Here is a 22245-nt window from a genome sequence, read left to right as displayed (position 1 = left end):
ATACTCGATTTCCTCCTGTAGCGGCCGAGGGGAGTTGATTTACCCGACAGCAGAGAGTACCACACATCTATTAGCATACAACGTTTTCCAACTCCCGTGTGTAAGCTAACAGTGAAATATCGGCGGCGGAACGGCACGGCACCCGCGACCAGCGTGAAGTCGAACGGCCGACATTCATTGCCGACGCCCCCTTCACGTTGAAAACAATCGCCGCTGGCCACCACGTCGCCGTGCAGCTAACTATCTGAATGCGCGAGGCCGCAACGGTTGTGAGATCACGCGGCGCGGCACGGCACTGCAATGTCACGCTTCGGTGAGTTGTCTCTGAAAGGCACGGTGAAACGCCGATTTGGTGTGTGAAACGGCCTTTAGTAAAGCTAATTATCGCCACCTAGTGGCTTTTTTCAACAAGGGGTGAAAGGAGGCATCTGTTCAGGGGTGTGACATTTATTTGCTCATGTGGATGACACACACAGCAATTAATATTGCAGTATTACTGTGGTTACCTAGTTTTACATTTGCGACGCTTGTTTCAACTTACACTGGTAAACATTTTGTTCCATTTCTGCTCGGGTTAAAAGTTTCAAGTAGAGATGTTCAATAGCACTTTTATTCAGACTGATCCGAGCCAGACGGACAGAGCGATGTCGCGGAGGCAAAAGGGACGAAGTATTTGGGGCTCTGCGTTTGTTGTCGTTGTCGAGCCTCTCGCGTTGCAGCGGCGTCGTGTAACGTGATCTACGTGAGACGGACGGGGTGGCTCCCTCGTTGGACGAGGGACCCCCGGCACTCCGACGGGACAAACACAGGGAGGGGGTGGCCACGAGGACGCCGTCAAGTGCGCACCACTGAGATCAATTAGACAAGCAAGAGGGAAGTGCACATGAGAGTCCATTAGGATTGTTGTGGTTGGGGGGGACTTTTCACTTTTTGTATTTATCTACAACCCCAATTCCAATGAAGTTAACTTTAACTTTAAACTTTAATAAACCTTATCGTTTTTAGCAAATAATGAACTTTGAATTTGATGGCTGCAACACATTCCAAAAAAGCTGGGACGGGTGGCAAAAAAAGACTGAGAAAGTTGAGGAATGCGTGTTTGGAACATCCCACAGGTGAACAGGCTCATTGGGAACAGTTGGGTGCCATGATTGGGTAGGAAAGGAGTTTCCCTGAATTGCTCAGTCATTCACAAGCAAAGATGGGGGGTGGGGGGAGGTTCACCTCTTTGTGAACAACTGCGTGAGAAAATAGTCCAACAGTTTAAGGACAATGTTCCTCAACGTACAACTGCAAGCAATTTAGGGATTTCATCATCTACGGTCCACAATATCATCAAAAGGTTCAGAGAATCTGGTAAAATCACTGCATGTAAGCGGCAAGGCCGGAAACCAACATTGAATGCCCGTGACCTTCGATCCCTCAGGTGGCACTGTATCAAAAACCGACATCAATGTGTAAAGGATATCACCGCATGGGCTCAGGAACACTTTAAAGCCATTTATCAACAACACCCAGAAATGCCGCCGGCTTCTCTGGGCCCGAGCACATTCTGTGGTCCGACGAGTCCACATTTCAAATTGTTTTTGGAAATTGTGGACGTCATGTCCTCCGGGCTAAAGAGGAAAAGAACCATCCGGACTGTTATGGACGCAAAGTTCAAAAGCCAGCATCTGTGATGGTATGAGGCTGTGTTAGTGCCAATGGCATGGCTAACTTACACATGCAGGCACCCTTAATGCTGAAAGGTACATACAGGTTTTGGAGAAACATATGCTGCCATCCAAGCTACGTCTTTTTCATATGCTGCTTATTTCATCAAGACAATGCCAAACCACATTCTGCATGTGTTACAACAGCGTGGCTTCGTAGTAATAGAGTGCGGGTACTGGACTAGCCTGCCTGCAGTCCAGACCTGTCTCCCATTGAAAATGTGTGGCGCATTATGAAGTGTAAAATACGACAACGGAGACCCCGGACTGTTGAACAGCTGAAGCTGTACATCAAGCGAGAATGGGAAAGAATTCCACCTACAAAGCTTCAACAATTCGTGTCCTCCGTTCCCAAACGTTTATTGAATGTTGTTCAAAGAAAAGGTGATATAACACAGTGGTAAACGTGACCCTGTCCTGCTTTTTTGGAACGTGTTGCAGCCCAAAAATTCGAAGTTAATGGCTATTTGCTAAAAACAATCAAGTTTATCAGTTTGAACATTAAATATATTGTTTTTGTAGTGTATTCAATTAAATATAGGTTGAGCATGATTTGCAAATCATTGTATTCTGTTATTATTTATGTTTAACACAACGTCCCAACTTAATTGGAATTGGGGTTGTAAAAAGAGAACAATTGCACATTTGTGCTTTCCAATCCCCTGCAAACATCTGAAAAAATGACAACATCGGCGTTACACTCCCCGGACTACGAGATTAGGTAACCTTGCACAATCTAATGAGGTCCAATACAAAAGATTTTACAAAGAAGATCATGCACAGCTTTGATTGACATTTTCAGAGAGCTCCTCATTTCACAATAGTGTAAACCCTGTATAGTATTCAGCGGTCGGGAGTCACAAATTCCGAAGTAAAGCTAAGTAAAAAGATTTAAGCGTGTTTCTTGGAAATACAACACATACAGGTACATCTTAAGAAATTAGAAGCTTGACAAAAGCTTAAGTTAGCTATTTCAATTCAAAAAGTGACATTTGAGCGATTTTTATTTTTTTATTTTGAATGAATGCATCAACAGCACCCTTGGATGTTTCCTTGAAAAAAGTGGATTAAAAACATCGATCATTATTTTGGAATGAATCTCCTATTTGCTCAAACATGATAAAACAATTGCTTGTTGCATTATATGTGTTCAGCATGTGGAAAATCACCATACTATACCATGTTGACTTAATGACAAATGTGCACAATTGTAGACAATATTGTTTCATAAGACAAATCAAATAAGTAAATGTTCCAAAAAAGGTCCAAAATTATAAAGATGAAACTTTTCAAAAGTCAATGTTCTTTTGTGTTCAAAAATGTAACTGCATCAAACCTTTTCAAAATCTCAAACTAATGGATTGGGCCAGAGGTCATATTTGGAAAAATATGTTATGTTTGAGATGACAGCAGAATGGCACATGACCAGAGAGCGCCAATCACAAGCGTCAGCTTTATAAGAAGGAAGTGATATGCAAAAAAAAAAAAAAAACCCTGAGCTTCTGCAGCTATTTTTCAAATATAATTAAGATTGTAATCATGTCAATTTTCCAAAGTAACTGTAATTTAGTTACATTTTTTTTCTCCCACTAATGGAACGGATTACAATTACATAGATTTGGTAACGATTCTTGCACTTACAGCAAACTCACCAAGTTGCAGTGAAACTGTTGCTTGAGGTAATTAAATTCACGACACCACTGTGCGTTTCTTTTATTTTGTTGGGACTGTTTTGCAAAGTAGCAGTCCTGCTGTTCTGAGATGAGTTCAAAAATAAGTGAACCCCTCCAAGCGCGCACACACAGACAGACACACACGCGCTTATTTAATATGCTCCTGCAACAAAAAGTATTTTTTTCTTCCTAACACAGTCACCTTGAAAATAAATTTGTCTTTTATACATGGAGTGATTTCCCCCTGAGTTCCACAAAGAAGTCCACCAGGGAGCGGATCTGCTGATATCATTATGACGGACAATCCGAGCGGGTAAAAGGTGTGCAGCGCCGAGTACAAGGTGAAGACTTCAGAAGGCGCTAGTATCGCATCTTTTATTAATGTCCCTCCCTGGGAAGTCTCAAGTTCTCCCTCTCAGTCAGAATGGCAAATGAAGATGTCGGCGGCTGGGCCGGTCACTCAGTCTCTTTAATACCCGACATATTTGATTATAATGAAAGGTATTCAAAGATTGATGACGATAAAAGTGTGCCCCTCCCCCCGTTGATGCCTACGCACAGCTGTGCAGCAGCAGGCGGCGCGTGAAAATGATCCCTGCCAAAAAGTAGAGAAGCGGCCAGGGAAAGTACATAAAAAAAAAAAACAACAAAAAAAAGTCGCCGCGCGACACTTCCTACATGACGCCGCCGCGTGACCGACTAGAATAATACGAGGAAGAAGCGCTCGGTCTTGAATGCCACCACTTGATCCTGTTCTGTCTGCATTTGCTCCGTCGCGTGGAACACTTACACCGTGGTGACCTTTGCACTTGTAAATACACTTGAAAAAGAGGCCACCTTCTGGAACAGGCGCTTGACAGCACAGCAAGAGACAGAAGCGGAATATATGCTCATGAAAGGCACCATAAAATAATGCAAAAATAAATCATTCATTTGAATAAACTGTTATTAAATAGGGGCGGAACGGTGAGCGACTGGTTAGAGCGTCTGCCTCACAGTTCTGAGGATCGGGGTTCAATCCCCGGCCCCGCCTGTGTAGAGTTTGCATGTTCTCCCCGTGCCTGCGTACAAACGAGTGGGAAAGAGTGGGAGAAGGGGCTCGAGTCGCGCTGCGTTGTTCACGAACCACTCGTTCAAATGAACCACTCTTTATAGTCAACATACTGAGCGGAATCACTCCAGCAACTGATTCGTTCGTGATGATGGCTTTGCAGGCCACTGAGAGGGTCTCGGTCACCCGCTGATTGAGTTCATTATTTAATTAAGAGCTGCGTCCCGAGACTTTTGTCCATATGGTCGACATCCCGCTATCGGTTGCATATTTAGGGAGATCACATATCAAATGCCCCCCCGCCCCCGCCCCCGCCCCCCATGGAGATGAGACGTTGAGAGCATCAAAGTAACAAGTGGCGCATTGTACTGTAAGTGCAAACAAACCTTCAAGCGAAACCAGCCCCGGCGCGGCATCAAAACGTTCCTCGCCTGGCTGGAGGAAGCAGGTGAAAAAATAGAAGTGTATTGACCTTTGAACCCGGGTGCATGCTTGTTGACTGATGTTTCACACTGAGGTCGCCTGAACCCTCTGCGGTGTTCTTCACGGTGTGTGTGTGTGCGTGCGTGTTGTCCCCAGTGGAGAGCATCCCCAGTCCCCGCGTTTCTTTGAAGCCGCTGTGTTTTCATGAAGACTCCGCCATCGGTTTCCCGTCCTATCTGACCTTGTGTCTCCATGTGGACACTTGAAAGAAAAAAGAAAAAAAACAACAACAGCTTTCTCCCATTAAGGAGCTGCTGCCGGGAAGTGCCATCGCATTAAGAACTTGAAAAAATCAAATAATAATAATACAAATGGTACAAAAATGGCGATGGTACAAACCTCCTCAATGTAGGAGTTGTTTTTTTTTTTTAAATGAATAAATACAAATCAGCAGTGGCAGGTGTGCTGACTTCCATTTAACATGAGTTTGAATGTGACTGGTCAATTCTGAGGGTGTGCATACTTGTGCATAACCAATTATTTCCTCTTTTTTTTAATTCCCCTTTCTAAAAAAATGTCATGTTTTAAATTGGGTTTTACACATTATAGATGATACTGACAACATTAACAACAACTAGAAGAGAACTCAGAAGAAGCAAAGATTCCCACAAAAGTAAAATGAAATCAAATAAATTAGTTACCAACAAAGGCGTTATGAACGAGTGATTAAAATGATGAAAGATACGTTTAAGCCACACCTTTATCCAGATCTGCATCAAAACTGATACCCATGTTTTTATGCAGTTTTTGTGTAATCCTGGTAAATAACCAACTATTAAAATATAATACAATTGTAATTAGGGAAAACGTAATCGTAAACATAATACTGGTTTTGGATTGAAATCGAACGGATGTCAAAAATGGTCATAACTTGTAACTGACACCATTTCTGGCCCTGGACGAAGTTTAACTCTGGAGGACAAAGGTCAATCCAAATAAGGATTCTTTGCGTTCGTCACACGTGTGGCGATGTCGTGTCCAGCTGAGACAACACCGTGCGGAGGCCGACGGGCTCCGCATGGTGCTCATCGAGCGGGCCGGCAACAACAACAGCAAACACACACACACACACACACACACACACGGACTCCGACACCTGCATCTCGTACGACACATGAAAATCTAATTAAAATACATCACACGGGAAGCGGCTATGAAACGGCCCTTTAATTTCGATGCACGCGTGTTTGTGAAAATCAGTGGGAATGTGAAGAAGAGTGTTTGATGTGGGCAGCGGGCGGGCGTACCCTCAGGGTGAGTGGCGTTTGCGCTGGTCCAGTTTGCGTCGCAGCATGTTGTAGTTGTCTCGCGTGCCCGGGGCCTCGGGGTCCAACTTGAGAGAGAGCTCATAGTGCTTCTGCGCCAGCTCCAGCTTGCCCCAGCGATGGTATAACACAGCTTCACCACACGCACGCACACAGAATTTCATTTAGCATATTTGGGCTCGTAAGCAAGAGAATCAAATCTTCTCACGGGAATTTAGTAGGAAATTGTACAACTCTGAAGGGAAGCGTCGACAATGCTTCGACCGCCGAAGGGTGTAAAAGAGTGGAATCCAACTGAAATTTGGGGTGCGGAGGGTTGCTTTCAAAGCAGTGTCGTGCAATATCAGTGTACGTCACTAGGCCTCAGGTCAGCGAGGATCAAAGGATGAACTGTCAGTGTGCGTTTGACTGGTTTTGATTGTGACAGTTTGGAACAGAAGGTTTTCATTTGCGTTAATTCATTATACGTGTTTTGATTGATACGGACTCTTGAATTGTCCGTAGGCGTGAATGTGAGTGCGAATGGTTGTTTGTTTGTAGGTGCCCTGCAATTGGATGGCGACCGGTTCAGGGTCGCCCAAAGATAGCTGGGCTAGGCTGCAGCACGCCCGCGACCCGCGTGAGGAGAAGCGGTACAGAAAATTTACACAAACAGGTTAAATTATTTTTACACTTGTATGACAGGTAGGAATGACAATTTAAAAATGACCTGTAGAATTATTAAATGTTTTACAATCACCACTGTTTTATACTGGAACAGATCATGTCTATTTGCCTTATTTTTTAAATCAATTTTATTGATTTTGCATGTTTTATTATGGGCGCAGCTTCACCCTGATGAAGATTTCCCAAGAACAAAAAAACAATTTGAACCAATCACAAGTTGCCTTGCTTTGAGGTTCCACATCCACTAATGTTTATAATGGTTTTACCTTTTGTATAAAAAAACAAAAGCAAAAACAATCAAGTTTCAAAATAAGGGAAATTGCCGTCACCTAAATTGCCATGGCAACCAGCTGCATTCGGGTTGATCTGGAGAGCGTGAAGGAAGACGCCCTCTGATTCCTGACAAATGAAGACACAAATATTTTTTTTTTAAAATGAAAACAATTACAGTATAATTGCGTCACTCTTGTTTCCAATAGAAAGGATTTTTGTCTGAACTCCAAAGTATGATAACTGACCTTGTACTTCTCTTGCTTGCCCAGCACATTGGCCAGTGAAAACATGATGGTGTGGTCGTTTGGGAGGAGCCTCAAAGCTTCTCGTCCAATCAGCTCCGCTTGACCCAAGTTACCTGGTTGAGAGGGAGGAGCTTAAGTGTCACGCTGTTCAGGTGCATTCACAATGTCAGCTACATTTTTTAAGGTAGAAATTGCGGATTAACTCACTATATTTGGCCAACACTTGTGATAATATAAGGATACAGCAATTCAATGATCATCACAAAAAAAAAAAAGATGTAGATATGTATCGTAATTTCATGTGTATAATGCGCACCCCAAAGTTGACCTCAAAATTCTGGAAACCCTTCTACCTATGTACAATGCATTTTTACAATGCATGATTTTGCGTCTACCCAAATGACCAAAACATGAAGTATTATCTGTATTTTGTTCGTTTTTTTTCAAAGACTTATTATGAAATTAAGCACGTTATTTGAACACGTAATCCTTTTTTAATCCGTTTTTCTTCTATTATAAATGTTTTTATGATCGTGAGAAGCCAAAATCAAAATCACGATGAAATTTTGCTTAATTGCCCAGCCCTGTGTCATAGTATCAGAACATATTTTCAAGAACGAGTACCGACTCGAATTTGGTCCATCCCTATACAGTAGGTATGTGTAACATTAAAGTTTTTCTTGGTGTCAGCTCAAATTAAAACTGTTAACTGTCAACGGTTACATATATTTCTTTAATTCCATGAAACTGTGCCGTGTGAAATTAATAAAAACTGCTGAGCTGTGTGTTGACAGTCACAATTCATGATAAACTTCTTATACGTGGTAATGATGGGCTAATAAAAGCTGGTTCACAGACACATTGACTGTCATCTTTTTTTTTATTTTGGGGATGGAGCGTTCGCCCTGTGCACACACGGACGAGCAGTTTGGTCCCTAATTAGGGATGAACACAAGGCCCGACTGGGTTATTGATCTCTGTCACCAACCCGTCTGGTGTCTGGGCAAAAAAATAAAAAAATAAAATATGGGGGAGGAACAGGCAGGCAGACAGCCCCCGAGTCATGAGACTTATGTTGGGGAAAAGATCCACAGAGAAAAGCTAATATTCCCACTTTCCATTTGAAAGTCACACCCATTGTTCTTCTTTTCCCTTTTTTGTTTGTTTGTCGGCGAGCAGCGGAGAAGGCTATGATTATTGCAGTCACATTTGTGGACGGGAAGGGGGGGGGGGGGTGGGTTCCACTAGTGGGCCACTGCTCTGGCTGTGCTCGCCCACGTTTGATCAGCAAACATGGACGGCCGCAGCGCCCTCCTGGGAGACTCCGCCCCCCCACGGGAGCACCTCCCCAACAAAATGGCCGAAGCGTTCGGAAATCAGAGCATTCTCCACACTGCGGGGAGGAGCGCCTTGAGAAATTCACCAGACAAAAGCCTTAATACATAAATTTCAAGCATTGGTGATTCCCGCTCTTCCGCTCTAATCTTGTTGGGCCGTTTTGATTTGCTTCCAGAAGACACAAAACGACGACAGCTCTTGCACGTCCTCGCTGGGACACAGAACTAAGGCCTCGCTTTAAAGTCCACAGAATACGTTAATACACTCACTGGCCAAATGATTAGGCACACCTGTGCATCTCAAAAGATCCAATACTTAACATTCTACCTGTACAAAGTGCATCACGCTCAGTTTTAAGGAATGGGCTACTATTGATTATGTTTTGAATTTGTGTTGTGGCAAAATATGTTTTTATATTGTTGCAATAACCACAGTGGAACACACCGAGGGTTACCTTTCTAGTTGTCCAGTAGTTTCAGATTAAGAAAAAGGAGAGGTTGGTGAGAGCAGACCCATGGAATGTAGTATTCGTATAAGCAGTGGAGTAACTTTGGTTTGAAAGGCGGGTGGGACAAATATTTATTTTGTGTGTGGGGATTTTTTGCTTTCCTTCTTTTTCAAGTATAAATGCCCCAATCGGTTGCACTTTGAGGCCACACGGAGAACAATTATGTCGAAAACAACAGCCTAGCGCAGGGGTTCTCAAAGCGTGGTATGGTGTGATATGTGAAAGTATCACTGAATTAAAATGTTCAAACTGCGCATCATGTTACAGCTTCAACTTTATTGTTTCAATCAGTACCTTTGTTAAATACAGTTCGGTTGTATTTAAAGTTTATAAACAAAACATTATGAACTGAATTTTTCAGTTCGAAATGTTCTTGTTACATGCAGAAATGAAATGTTGTGTTCGCTGTAGTAGTTTACTGATTTCATAAATGCAACAGCCGATATGTCTTTATTTAGTGTTGCTTGAGGTATATTAGGTGAGTGTGTATGTGCGCGTGTGTGTGTGTGTGTGCGTGTATACCAATGTTGTCCAGTAGAATGACCATGTTGTTCCATGCCAGGCTATGATCAGGTTTAAGCACCGTTGCGTTCCTCCATGCATTCAGAGCATCAAGGTGTCTCTGCTGGTCTGCGTACTGGCAGGATTAAAGCAAAAGATCAATACATATGTTTTTAGGATTTTGCATGTATGATCCATTTAACCCAATATGTGTGTTTTGCACAGCAGTGAATTATCCTGTGGAGGAAATGCCCTCGGAACGTTTGGAGGACCAATATGTGTTTGGACCGTGAGAAATATCGTCTAAATTTTGTTCCAGCGTAAATTAACAACACCCTGTTGATACTTTCAAAAGGTCCAGGAACCTTTGGGAGAGCATCTGCCATTAGTTCCAAGCAATGCACCAAGAGCAAAAGAGGTCCTGGAACTTGAAGTGGAAATGTGGCTAAAGTCTCACCAGGCGTCCCAGGTTGTAGTAGCAGTCCGGATACTTCTTCCTGAAGCGGATGGCGTTCCAGTAGCTCCTCTCTGCTTGCTCAAACTTGCTCAGACTGTTTTGCACGATACCCAGATTCATCCAAGCGGCAGCGAAATCCGGTCTGGAAAAAAAGTGTTGTCAGTAGGGGGGCACTGCTCAATTTGTTGACAATTGCTGACAACCTACTGGATGGAAACGGCTTTGGATAGCAGCTGCTCCGCCTCGATCAGCTCGTTCCTTTCCTTGAGGATGTTCCCTAAGTTGTTCATGGCGTGCACGTAAGTGGGATGAAGCCTGTAAGACGTTCACAGAGTTCTCAAAAATGGCTAGGAATGTGCCAGTGTAAAGTAAACACTAACCTGACGGCCTCTCTGTAATAGCTAATAGCAGCTGTGGTGTTGCCTCTGTCGGCCAAATTCTTGCCGACATTGTAATGGACCTGAACGATCAGCAAGTCATTGATGATTTCAATATGTAACAACATTGGGGGGGGGAAATGTGGGTCTTTTCCTTTTACCTTGGCATTGAGGGGGCACACGGCCAGCGCGCTGGTGAAGAGGCTTTCCTCGGACCGCCACTGGTGACTACGGACAGCGCAGCGAGCTATAAATGTGACCATCAAGGCGAAGATGGCGATGCACAGTAGCTTCTGTGGGGACAAAGAGAGAAATTGCACTCTAAACGACATCTACTACATATTATCATTTTATATACACACATGGACAAAATGGTTGGTACCCCTCTGTTCATGGGGGAAAAAAACAAAACAATGGTCACTGAAATGACTTGACTCTAACAAAAGTAATATTAATACAGTTCATACAAATTTAATGAAAATGAACCATTGAAAAACAGACATTGCTTTTGAATTGTGCTTAAACAGAATCATTTGCAAAGAAACAACTAATGAAACACGCCTGGACAAAAATGATGGTATCCTTCACTAAGTATATTGTTGCGCAACCTTTTAAATGCAATCAACGCAATCAAATGATTTCTATAACTTCCAATGAGACTACTGAACGTGTCAGCAAGTGTTTTGGCCCACTCCTCGTGAGCAAACTGCTTAAGTTGTGTCAGGTTTGAAGGGTGGCATCTCCAGACGGCATGTTTCAGATCCTTCCACAGATGTTCAATAGGATTTAGATCGGGGTTCGAAACACTCGGCAGCACATTTCTTTCCAGAATGAGAGTCTTGAAATTTCATTTGACCCTTCACAGATTCAAGACACCCTGCGCCAAATGTAGCACAGCAGCCCCAGAAATAACCAAGCCTCCATCTTAGAAATCCCCATCACGCGCTGTCGTGTGTGACGTCAGCAAGTCTAATGAGACTTCAAAATGTCTTTTTTTTTTTTTAACGGACAAGTATGTCATGGTGAGTAGTTTTACTTGATTTTATTTTGGTTATACAGTGGCCTTGTACGACAGTTACGGATGTCACAGACGAGATGATGTTCGACCTTGGAGGATACACTACCATTGTGTCGTCCTTGAGCAATACATAACGATATGAAGTCAAGTGAACGGGGTGAGGCTCTGCAGGCAGGAAAAGTTAGCATGCTCAAACATTCTGCAGCCCTTTATCTTGGAACATTTTTACCAGGTGTTTTCAGCAACTAAAAATAATGATGAATTACTGACAGCTAATTTCCCAGATGATCGATTAAAGATTTATTAAAATGCCCATCCTTGCCTGAAAAAATACACCTGCTATGCACTAACTACCTGGACCGCCCTATGGACATCGACGCAATATGTAAAATATCACTTTGCCTGCTGTTTGAGACTTTTTAGTAATGATCCAACTGCTTGAACACTATTTGATCAAAACGACGCAGACAAAAATCCAACCCTAAAAACTTTAAAAGTGATTAAACTGGCAAAGTAAGCCAATAGAGGTTTTCATAAGTGACGGAAGAGAAAGAGCTCAGTCAGATAGACATTGACGCTTCACCCACATCATGTTGATACGCTTTATTTGGGCACGACATGCTCCCACCTTGTACTTGACCCAGCGGTGGCAGGAGCGTGCCATGGCGCAGGCCAACAACAGGCAGTATCCGGAAGAGGGCAAGTAGAGCACGCGCTCGGCAATGACGAAGCCCACCCGGAAGAAGATGTTGCAGGCCGGCAGAAATGGGACCACCAGCAGCACCAGGGCCAGGCTCAGGGTCCTGGTTAGGAGAGAAAAGACAAATGTCAAAGCATAATCAACATACAAGAAAAATCCCATCAAGGATCTCGATCGCTAAAGAGAGGCCAAGTTTCATCGAGTAAATCTTGTCTAGTGAGAACAAGGATGTGAAGGCACAGTCTTCATAATCAAGCGCGCTTCTCGAGGTGGATACGGTTCCGCTCGCTTACCTTCGCTGCTGGCTGTCTGTTGAGCACAAGGCTTGGCCTACCAAGCCTATCAGGACGCACCAGAGCAGCAGCGGACACACCACCCTCCAATCGCTGGTCGACTTAATGAGCGGCACGCAGCCCATGGACCAATCAAAACACAGCCACCAGGGACACAGCAGCAGCCAGCCATTCAGGGCGTAGTAGTAATTATAGTTCACCACCTGTCAATCACCACAATGGGAAAGGAGGAGGAAAAATGAATTGAAAACTATGGGGGTACATGAACTTAGATGTTTGATTGCATGGTTTGGTAATTTCTTGTGCATATTAATGGACAATGGCGAACATGGATGCAAGTCCATGTTCAAACCTTGGTATGCTTGTGAACAGCAACAGAGGCTAATGTGAATTCAGGGATTTGTTTCGAAATACATTATACAGGTTTGAAGATAATTGCTGAAAACCTGCAAAGACAGAACTATATAGTAGAGAACGAGTGAGAAGGGGCTCAGAGTAGAGCCGCTGCTCCTCCACATTGAGAGGAGCCAGATGAGGTGGCTCGGGCATCTGATTCGGATGCCTCCCGGACGCCTTCCCGGTGAGGTGTTCCGGGCACGTCCCACCGGGAGGAGACCCCGGGGACGACGTAGTCTCTCGGCTGACCCGGGAACGCCTCGGAAGAGCTGGATGAAGTGGCCGGGGAGAGGGAAGTCTGGGTGTCCCTGCTAAAGCTACTGCCCCCCGCGACCCGACCTCGGCTAAGCGGAAGAAAATGGATCTATAGTACTCAATGGGGGACATATATTTCAGCTTTACTATTTTTTTTTTTCTTTTTTGTGCGTGGCCAAAACGGGACTAAGTGACATCCTTTGGCCCTGGCATGAGCCGCCCCTCCCCCACTTAGTTGTAATTATTTGGCCCATTTCTACCACTACAGTGTGCAGTTAACTAGTTCGCTATGCTTAGGCCAGAATAATGCATTTATTCTGGATGCCACCATTGTACAGAGTGTTTTGTATTTTGTTGGAGGCTACCGTAATATGTCGCAATGCAAAGTCGTGTAGCGTGTGTGCCGCTGAGTTAAACAAACAGGTGACTTTCCCTGAAATGTCACTCTTATGTGGACCCACACATCCACACAGAACCAAGTTGGAGGTGACGCCGCGGACGAGCCCGCTGCCCATCCGTCAGTCGGGAGGCGCTCAGGTTAGCTCAAGAGCTCGCTGGTGGCTAGCACCTTTTGTCTTGACAAGGAAAAGCCCCGTGACGACCCGATGGGCTAAATTCCAGCCACCGGGGCTTTAAGTAGATATATATATTAGCGACTCAAACACGTCGGGGTGTGCAGGCATAAGAAAGAAAGTGTGGTAGTTGATTGACAGTGGACAGTTGAGCGGGGCCTGTTTTCAGCAGACACGCCCACAGTCTCTGAGAGTGGAGACTTGATTTGTCACAATTTTACAGCCCCATTTACATACTTGGCGATTATATTCATCATTCAAATGTGTCAGGGATGTTAACACTCTTCTTTGTGGTGTGTCACATTTAGAAGTCATTTATTTTCACTTTCCAAGAACTTTAAATCAATGCGGACACGATTATGGCTAGCCAGCTCTAGTCTGACACACTCACTCTAAGAAACACGTTCTCCGCAAATGAGGCGGGATTGTCCACTTCAGTGAACGCCGGCGGCCCAGTTCCCATGATCTTCCAGCGGGCGTAGAGCATGAAGAAGCCGCCCAGAGCCATGAGGGCCAATCGCGTCGGCAGGCCCGTCCGCAGCATCTCGCGTGCCTGTCACAAACCATTACGTAAATCCTATACGGTACACACGTACATACATAACGCATGTGTGCACGTGTGAGCCTGCCCAGATCGATGGGCTCTAATTAACGCAGCTTTGCATACGCAATGTATGCAATGTGACGTTAATCATACGAGTGGAAGCATTATTTATGACAGAGCAGGGTGGGCACTGTAACTCACATTACGAGGGGTCTTCCTGAGGAGTAGCCTCTGGCTCAGTTCATACACGTCAACATTACAGATAAGGAGGACATCAAAAGCTGCATTTACACCCTGGAGGGAAAACGCAAAGACATGCAAGAGGGACATTTAAAACTCATTATATAGGTCAGTGACAAAGAGCACATTAGCTCCAATTACAGTATTGGGTTACGCATATCGGACGTGAAAACGGATGTCGGACCACGTCGCCATCTTCATTCTAGTTCATCCCAAAGGTGTTTGATGGGCTTGACGTTAACGTCTTCCACACCAAGGAGAAGAGAGTCTGATTATTACGATCGCTTTTAATAATAATCATTAGGGTGGCACGATTATGGTCAAAATGAGAATCGTGATTATTTTGATCAATATTGAAATCATGATCATTAGTCACAATTATTCATCATGTTTGGGAAAACAACTTTTCTTATTGCACTATTGTTCAACAAACAATATGTAAACAGTTTTCATGAAACTTTCAAACAAATGTAATTATAAATTCAAAATTCATGAAGAATTTCCAAAAATATAATTGAGCCAACAATTTAAAAAATCTCAATTATCTTGTTTAACATCGCTTACCCTGAATCCCAAACATAAGTAAGTGCAGACAACTCCGTTGGATCCCTTTTACTCGCTTGTTATTTAGGCAGGTTAATGAAGCCGTAAGCATGCATTCGCCCCCTGGTGGTTGGTTGACTACTGGTTGAGAAAATGCTTAATTAGCAGAGCCCGTATTTTAAATGTAAATATTGCTGACGCTCAGGATAATTCAATCGCGGCATCCAAAATTGTGATCACGATTAAAATTTGATTAATTGTGCAGCCCTAATAATTATGATACAATATTCCCTGAAGGTTATACAGTCCCAAGACAAAGAGCTTCTGGTCCCAGACTGTTACGTTTTTGTTCATGTATGAATTTGGAAATGAGGTGAAAATGACTTTTTTCCCCCCCTCAGAATGCGACTTCTTCAAGAGAAAAATGGGATTTTATTCTTGTAACTCTGCAATTTTTGATATATCATTACTACCTTTTTTGATAATGTTTTCAATGTATTTGTAACAATTCTTAAATTGTTTGTCGCCTTGACTTTTGTGTTGGAATTTTCACATTTATCAGCAACGAATTATGACTTTTGTTTCTCCTCGTCATGTTCGGAAAGTTGAAATCACACAACACCATATCAACTACATTGTGATTTGGTGCAATGTAAATAAATGAATTTCTCAGAAATAGATCATCTTTTGAAATTGACTTGTGACTGTTTGGAATAGAACATGGCTATTTACTGATGACTACTTATATAAAAATGATGTATCACACGGCTGCAAACTTTCTTGAAGATGTACAAATTTCGTACCAAGACGGTGATGCCTTGTTCTTTACAAAGCATGGCGGCGCCGCACAGGGAGAGGCTCACCGCAATCCACCACACAGAGAAGCCGCCATCTTTGTCCACACCTGAGGACGGCAAAGCAAAACAAAACAAGACAAAGGCGTGTTTGGTCAAACGGAATGAGTGAGGTCCGGTTGAACAAACTCACCTCTGTTGAAGGCTTTGCAGTATGTGAGGAAGGACAGCTGAAAAAACAGCGCACACAACAGGTCCGCCCGACCCACGATGCCCGCCACCTTTTGTGGAGGAAATGCAAAGGAGCAGACAGATCTCATTACCTCCGCCAAGGATTGGCCAAAATCCCGTTGACACAAAACTCTGCAAAATCCACGTCATTTGATGTGGTCTAACTGGAGCAAAAAAAAAAAAAATCATGTTTCTTCTTACGTGGTTTTATTGTTTTTTCATTTTGGCAAGAGTCGGCACTGATATAAAAACCTCCCAAAACTCCTCAATTCCACCGACGAGGCAGATTTTCTGGGGTTGAAGTCGCTGAGATAGTTCCAAAGCTACTCTGCGGCAGGGACCCGGGTCGACTTCATGCCGGCCCCCTGTTCTGTGTCGGTGCCTTATATAGAAAATACAGATGTGGGAAAAAAAAACGCCCACCCCACCTCTGCAGGGTTCACCTCTATTCGGTGCAGTTCATACAGAAAACGGAAGGATCAGGTGGAAAGAAAGCCGGCTTTTACAGGAAATGTACAAAGGGCTCCAGGAGCTGGACCACCTCTGTTACGATTAATACGAGCTGGAAAATTGCACTCAACTTAGTCCCCTCACCCGCCTTCTGTGTCAGTGCTCTTTATACAGAACAGTACTGGCTTTGAAAGGAGGGCACTAGCCCACCATTGTTACAGCTCTGATACAACCGACAAAGCAGGAAAATTGCTGGATCAACTTCATCCCTCACCATTTTGTGTCAGTGACTTTGAAAGAAATAACAGACGCGTGGAAATGGGCTGGTGAAGAAAAGCCGTTTTTTTACAGACAACATAAGAGAAGAGACCGGGTATTGATGCTAGTTCACCTCCGCTATGACCCTAATACTACTTATGAAGTCGGATAATTGCGGGATCAATTTCGTCCCCCGCAGAACAGCAACATGGGGGAAAAGGCAGAAAAATGCAAAAAAAGAAAACAGAAAGGGCTACAGGCGCGGAACCGTCACTGTTATGGCTCTGTTACTACCGGCAACGCTGGAAAATTGCCACGTCGACTCCGTACTCCCTTTCCACAGTGATCAGAAATGCAACACGGACAGTGTAAAAGGGGCTACAAGTGTCATTCTGTTTTGTTTTTGCCAATAACTGCCTTGGCCATTTCCATGTATGCTTTTGATTTGAGTTCCAACTGAAAAGGAGGAAATGCTCTCACAAAAGGAGGAAATGCTCTCTCATTATTGTTAGTGTGTGAGTCCATACAGCGTGTGGGTATAGTATGGTGAGCATCGTGGGGTCGCCTGCTTTGATACGTGCAGCAGGCCCGAGCCAACCGTGTGCCCGTCACACCATCCTCGCCCTGCATGATTAAAGAGAAAACGGGAGAGGAAGCCGGCGCCTTCCTGCTACGCTTCCCAGCCGACACACGCACACACACACACACACGCACGCGCACATGCGGCAGGTCAATAAGCATCCTATAGCGAGGCGTTGGCGGTGTCCGCACGCACCTTGGGCCTGACGCGCCCAGCTGAGACGGCCCGTTTGTTCTTGGCATGGAACCACTGCACTGTTTAGTGTGGAAAAGCTCGGGAGGACACCGTGGCGCTGTTGCAGGCGATCCGTCTTGTTAGTTTACAGCCACAAAATAGAAAAGCAACGCGGCACAGCGTCTCCATAGGTGACCGTTTCCTGGTTGACTTCAAAGCGGCGAATGGGAGCTCGCTCCGTTGGCGACAATTAATGTGGCGGGTTAGCAGACGGCCAGACCGTGGAGCTCTAACATACAAATTGAAACCGTTGTACTTTACCAGTTTACAGTGCTGTGAAAAAGTATTGGCCCCCTTCTCAAATTGATATATTTTTGCATAGATTCCCCACTTTAATGTTGAAGGTCATAAAACAAATATAAATCTATCCATCCATATTTTCCGAACTAGTTTCGAGGGCGTGCTGGAGCCGATCCCAGCTATCTTCGGGCGAGAGGCGGGGTACACCCTGAACTGGTCGCCAGCCAATCGCAGGGCACACAATTTAGAGTCTTCCATCAACTTAGCAAACACGTTTTTGGCATGTGGGAGGAAGCCGGAGTGCCTGGTAATTAGAGTGTAGGCCCCCATTCGGGGAAAAAAGTCAACTTACTCCAGTTTGTTACTTACGCTTTCCGTGTGGACGGGGTGCGCGGCGAAGAAGAGCGCGGCCAGCAGGGAGGTCTTGGGAGCACGCCGCACTATGCGAGTCCTGTCGTCGGAGGCCAGTCCGACAATCAGCAGCGCGAACATGTCCACCATCAGGACGGAAATGACGACATGGAGGGCGACGTTCAGCACGTGGAAGCCCGCAGGATGCAGGCCGCCTGCCAACATGTAGTTCAACCTGCAAGCAGCCGTGTTAAAGTAGAATGTGATGCGATAGAGGTGGATAGAGGATAGCTGATGGTTGATTGGCCACTGGTAAAACACAACTGGAGTTTGCCAACCAGGTTAGAAACAATTAATACATGGATTAATGTATTTCATTTCTTTTAAGGAAACTTTGAAGAAGTCAAATACGCGTTCAGATAGACCATTATCATATATATATATATATTTTTTTTTTTAAATACATTTAGACGTACTGCATGTATAATTATGTAGTTGGAATTTATTGTGCATACAATTAGTTTTATATTAACTACATACTGTTATTCAAAAACTGAAGATCATTTTAATCCTAATTTTAAACAATGGAATAACAATTTACATAAAAAAGCTTTATTCTATAAGAGAAGATGTCCTAATTTCCAATTCAGAATCAAGTGCAAAATAATTACATGGAAATATTATTCCCCAACTGCAGAACTGCTGAAATGCTCCAAAAATGTTATGCACTGCATCTATTAATTAGTGTTTTTTTCCTACCTTTTGCCCAGAAAAAAAAGCTATTTTTTGTTGATATTCAGATGAAACTCACAATTTTTTTAGATACCATACATGCTTTTTTAGCAGTGTTCGGTCAGAGCAACAAATAAATTGGTGTTACTTTGCATCATTTTTTTTTGCTTTATTTTTATTATACATATTTTTGATAAGTCGCCCGGAGTCAGCTAGGATAGGCTCCAGCACGCCCGCGACCCGTGTGAGCATAAGCGTAATAGAAAACAAATAGATATAATAAATGTATTATACCATATACATTATTACCATTGACACATTTTTCTAGATTTTATTTTTATTTTCTGGGGGGGACTACGAAGAAATGCAGAATTTGTGTTTAAAGATGACATCAGATGTCCGAACAGTGCAATCAATGTGGCTTTCAAAACATGCGGCAAGCTGACTGATATTATCAGACGTCGCCTAGCCAATCAGAACTAAGCATATTTTCTATTTGCTTAAACTCACTAATGCTGAAGCAGCAGAAGAGTACAAACCTAAAAGTAAAGACAGTGAGCGGTCTGTAGGATTTGTGACTGGAGTTGCTACTCAGGTTGCTTCCCCAGAAGTCGTTGCTCCAGATGTTGCTCAAGGGTGTTGTTGGCTTCAAGTCCTGACACACACAAATGAAAAGAACAACACACATTTACGTCTTGGTCTTTAACGTGTGCATTCAATGTAACAAATGCCCTCCAACGTGATGATGGTTATCATCTGTAGCTGTTGCAGGCTGCTCAGTGACTGCCTTTATTGTTAATGTGAGGAGACGCGCCTCCCAGGCACATACAGTTATAGCAAGTACACAATGTAAAGCTTTAATGATATAGCAAACTTACGTATACACTTAATAAGGGTTAAAGGAGACATTATTCATATTTTATTTGATTTTTACAATGCCGGTTGTGGACTTCCTTTATTAAATTACTTGAAGTAACAAGAATTATAGACATCGCTGCCCATAAAATTTTGCATCTCAAGGTCGTTTACAGAGAGTATAATTATTAATAGTTGGACTTTACACCGATTTTGTCGGCCTGATCGGTATCGGCCGATAATTAGCATTTTATGCTGATTGGCTTTAATGTCATAATTCATTGATCGGCTGCGCAAAAGACATTTACTCCGCGTCGCCATCGTGCACAGTATATTTGAATCCAAAAGCTAGTTTATTTTTAGCGTTGTCGCGTGTCTTTTGACGTAGGACTGTAAATATCTGACGGCCAATAAAGTTATTAAAAAAAAAAAAAAAAAAAAAAAAAAACATGTCGGCGGTGTGGAACGGACAACACGTCTGAGACAGCTAACACGTAATGCCCGGATCAGACTACAAGACAAATTTGCTCTTTCACGATTGCAGACTACTGCAATCTAATCTTGTATTCCGATACCACCGCATCCCGTTTTTTTACCATCATTGGGCTCTATCTTGTCAACTCATATGCGACAGTATACACTCGTTACCGTGGCGGCGACGACAACAAGAGTGGATCGCGCCCACTGTATTATGAGTACAAAATGGGGAAAAACGTGAGTTGGTGCTCAGGACAGGAGAGGACGTCGGTTTAAGGCTCGCTTGAGGTATGTTCCCGTACTTTGAATACGATACGGCTCGCAAGCAGCCAACAAAAACGTTATGTAGCCTAGCAAGCGAGTGCTAGCACGAACGGTTGTGCGGGAACATGCCGCCGTTCTGTCGAATCATGCTCTAAAGTTTCGGTGTGGGCGAAGTCATTTAATTACAATAAAGTAATTTAATTACAGTAAGTTAGCACCCATTATTTCTGTCATGTTGTAATGCTGGTTTGACCTGACTGATTAGAATATACGATGTGACTAGAGCAGTGATTTCCAACCTTTATGGAGCCAAGGAACATATTTTACAATTGAAAGCCTATTAATAATAATATTGATTATAATTACTACAATAGTTCAAGAAGTGCGAGAAAACACCTTGTTGTTGAGGATGGCCTCTGAATCGTCAAACACAAAGTCCCCATCGTAACTGTTGATGAAGCAGAGCAGTGCCAGCAGGCCCACGGAGATCCGGGCCTGGACCCGACCGAGCCTGGGGAGCGGGACTTCCTCATCCCAATCCACCTCAGAAAACGCCATGATGCACCGGCACCTCCTTCATTCCTTAACATCGTCCAGAACCCTGAGGAGAACATTGTCGGGCGCATATTGGTCAACGGACTAAATCATCTATTAGTATAAAAACAAAAACAAAATTATAATGTACGAGTTTCAGGCAAAAAAATGCACGGTTAAATTCTCACCTATCTTTTATGGTGCTTCGTGACAGGTAACAGCTTTGCGTTAGCTTCGTTGGCAGTAAGCTAAAGTCGAACATAAAACGCCCTTGAACTCAGCAGTTATGCAAACACATTGCATCAAAACTGGCTATTGAGGGAAAAAAATGAAATAATTCGTCTTTTAGGAAGGGTTACTCACGTGCAAGTGTCGAGCTTTTTAGCATTAGCATGTTTCTTCGGACGATTCTAACCCTAATATTGGTCAGGAGACAAACGCAACGGAAACGCGTTAATATTGCAGGGAAATTATACAAATATTTGATTTGAAAACTGAGAAGCAGTTTTAACGCCAATGGGTTCGTCGTCGAGGTGCAGACGGAACACTGGGGGATGTAAACAAACGGACACGCTCCGGCTTGAGTTACTTCCGGATACGTTAGCGTCACGTGGCTGTTTTCAACCAATAGCTGGCTTAGCTGTGGCGCTGCCCTGCCAGCACTGTAAAGAGAAAAGAAAAGACAGGTTCAAAACTTTCACTGTGAAGTTACAAACAAAACAATACATGAATATTTTTTGGACAGTCACTGGTTGTACACTATACTGTATGAGTAAATAAAAATGCAATAGTCAAAATTATGGAAAACAATTTCATAGTAAATACCAGGAATATAAGGGTATTTAGAGGAATTAACATGGACAAAATGGAAACGTACAAAATGCAATGTTTAAAAAAATAATAATAACTTCAATTAGATGGATTTATTATACACATACTCACTGAACACACAAAAAAACTTGCAGCCTTAACATACAGAGGTACATCAATCCGTCCTTTTTATAGGTCGAGGGTGAGCTTTGTTTGCCAATACAGGTCACATATAGACAAACAACCATTTACACTCACGTTTTTTGTTTTTTTTTAAATTTAGAGTCTTCAATGAACCTAACGTGCATGTTTTGGGGGGATCTGG

The 22245-nt window shown here is 43.4% G+C and overlaps 1 protein-coding gene across 2 annotated transcripts; it reads right to left on the bottom strand.

The window, feature by feature from the left end:
- Positions 1 to 455: 455 nt before the first annotated feature.
- Positions 456 to 21720, bottom strand: tmtc4 (transmembrane O-mannosyltransferase targeting cadherins 4). Of its 2 annotated transcripts, XM_061792653.1 has the most exons (20): positions 21474 to 21720; positions 21299 to 21358; positions 20973 to 21177; positions 19520 to 19635; positions 18267 to 18483; positions 16098 to 16185; positions 15914 to 16014; positions 14529 to 14621; positions 14175 to 14336; positions 12561 to 12763; positions 12196 to 12370; positions 10711 to 10842; positions 10553 to 10632; positions 10380 to 10487; positions 10173 to 10314; positions 9737 to 9851; positions 7369 to 7481; positions 7180 to 7249; positions 6167 to 6317; positions 456 to 848 (listed from the first exon to the last, which is right to left on the bottom strand). In XM_061792653.1, exons 3-19 carry the CDS (start codon positions 21132 to 21134, stop codon positions 6169 to 6171), a joined length of 2226 nt encoding a protein of 741 aa, XP_061648637.1. In that variant the 5' UTR covers positions 21135 to 21177; positions 21299 to 21358; positions 21474 to 21720; the 3' UTR covers positions 456 to 848; positions 6167 to 6168. The 2 variants fall into 2 exon arrangements, with proteins under 2 accessions (XP_061648637.1, XP_061648636.1); XM_061792652.1 differs by lacking the exon at positions 456 to 848 and having other exon boundaries at positions 6069 to 6317.
- Between the last annotated feature and the right edge of the window lie 525 nt (positions 21721 to 22245).

This window comes from Phyllopteryx taeniolatus, chromosome 12 (genome assembly GCF_024500385.1).
Source record: "Phyllopteryx taeniolatus isolate TA_2022b chromosome 12, UOR_Ptae_1.2, whole genome shotgun sequence".
Lineage (NCBI taxonomy): Eukaryota > Metazoa > Chordata > Actinopteri > Syngnathiformes > Syngnathidae > Phyllopteryx > Phyllopteryx taeniolatus.
The sequence above is the reverse complement of the archived record's forward strand: the minus strand, read 5'-3'. Positions and strand labels throughout refer to the sequence as shown.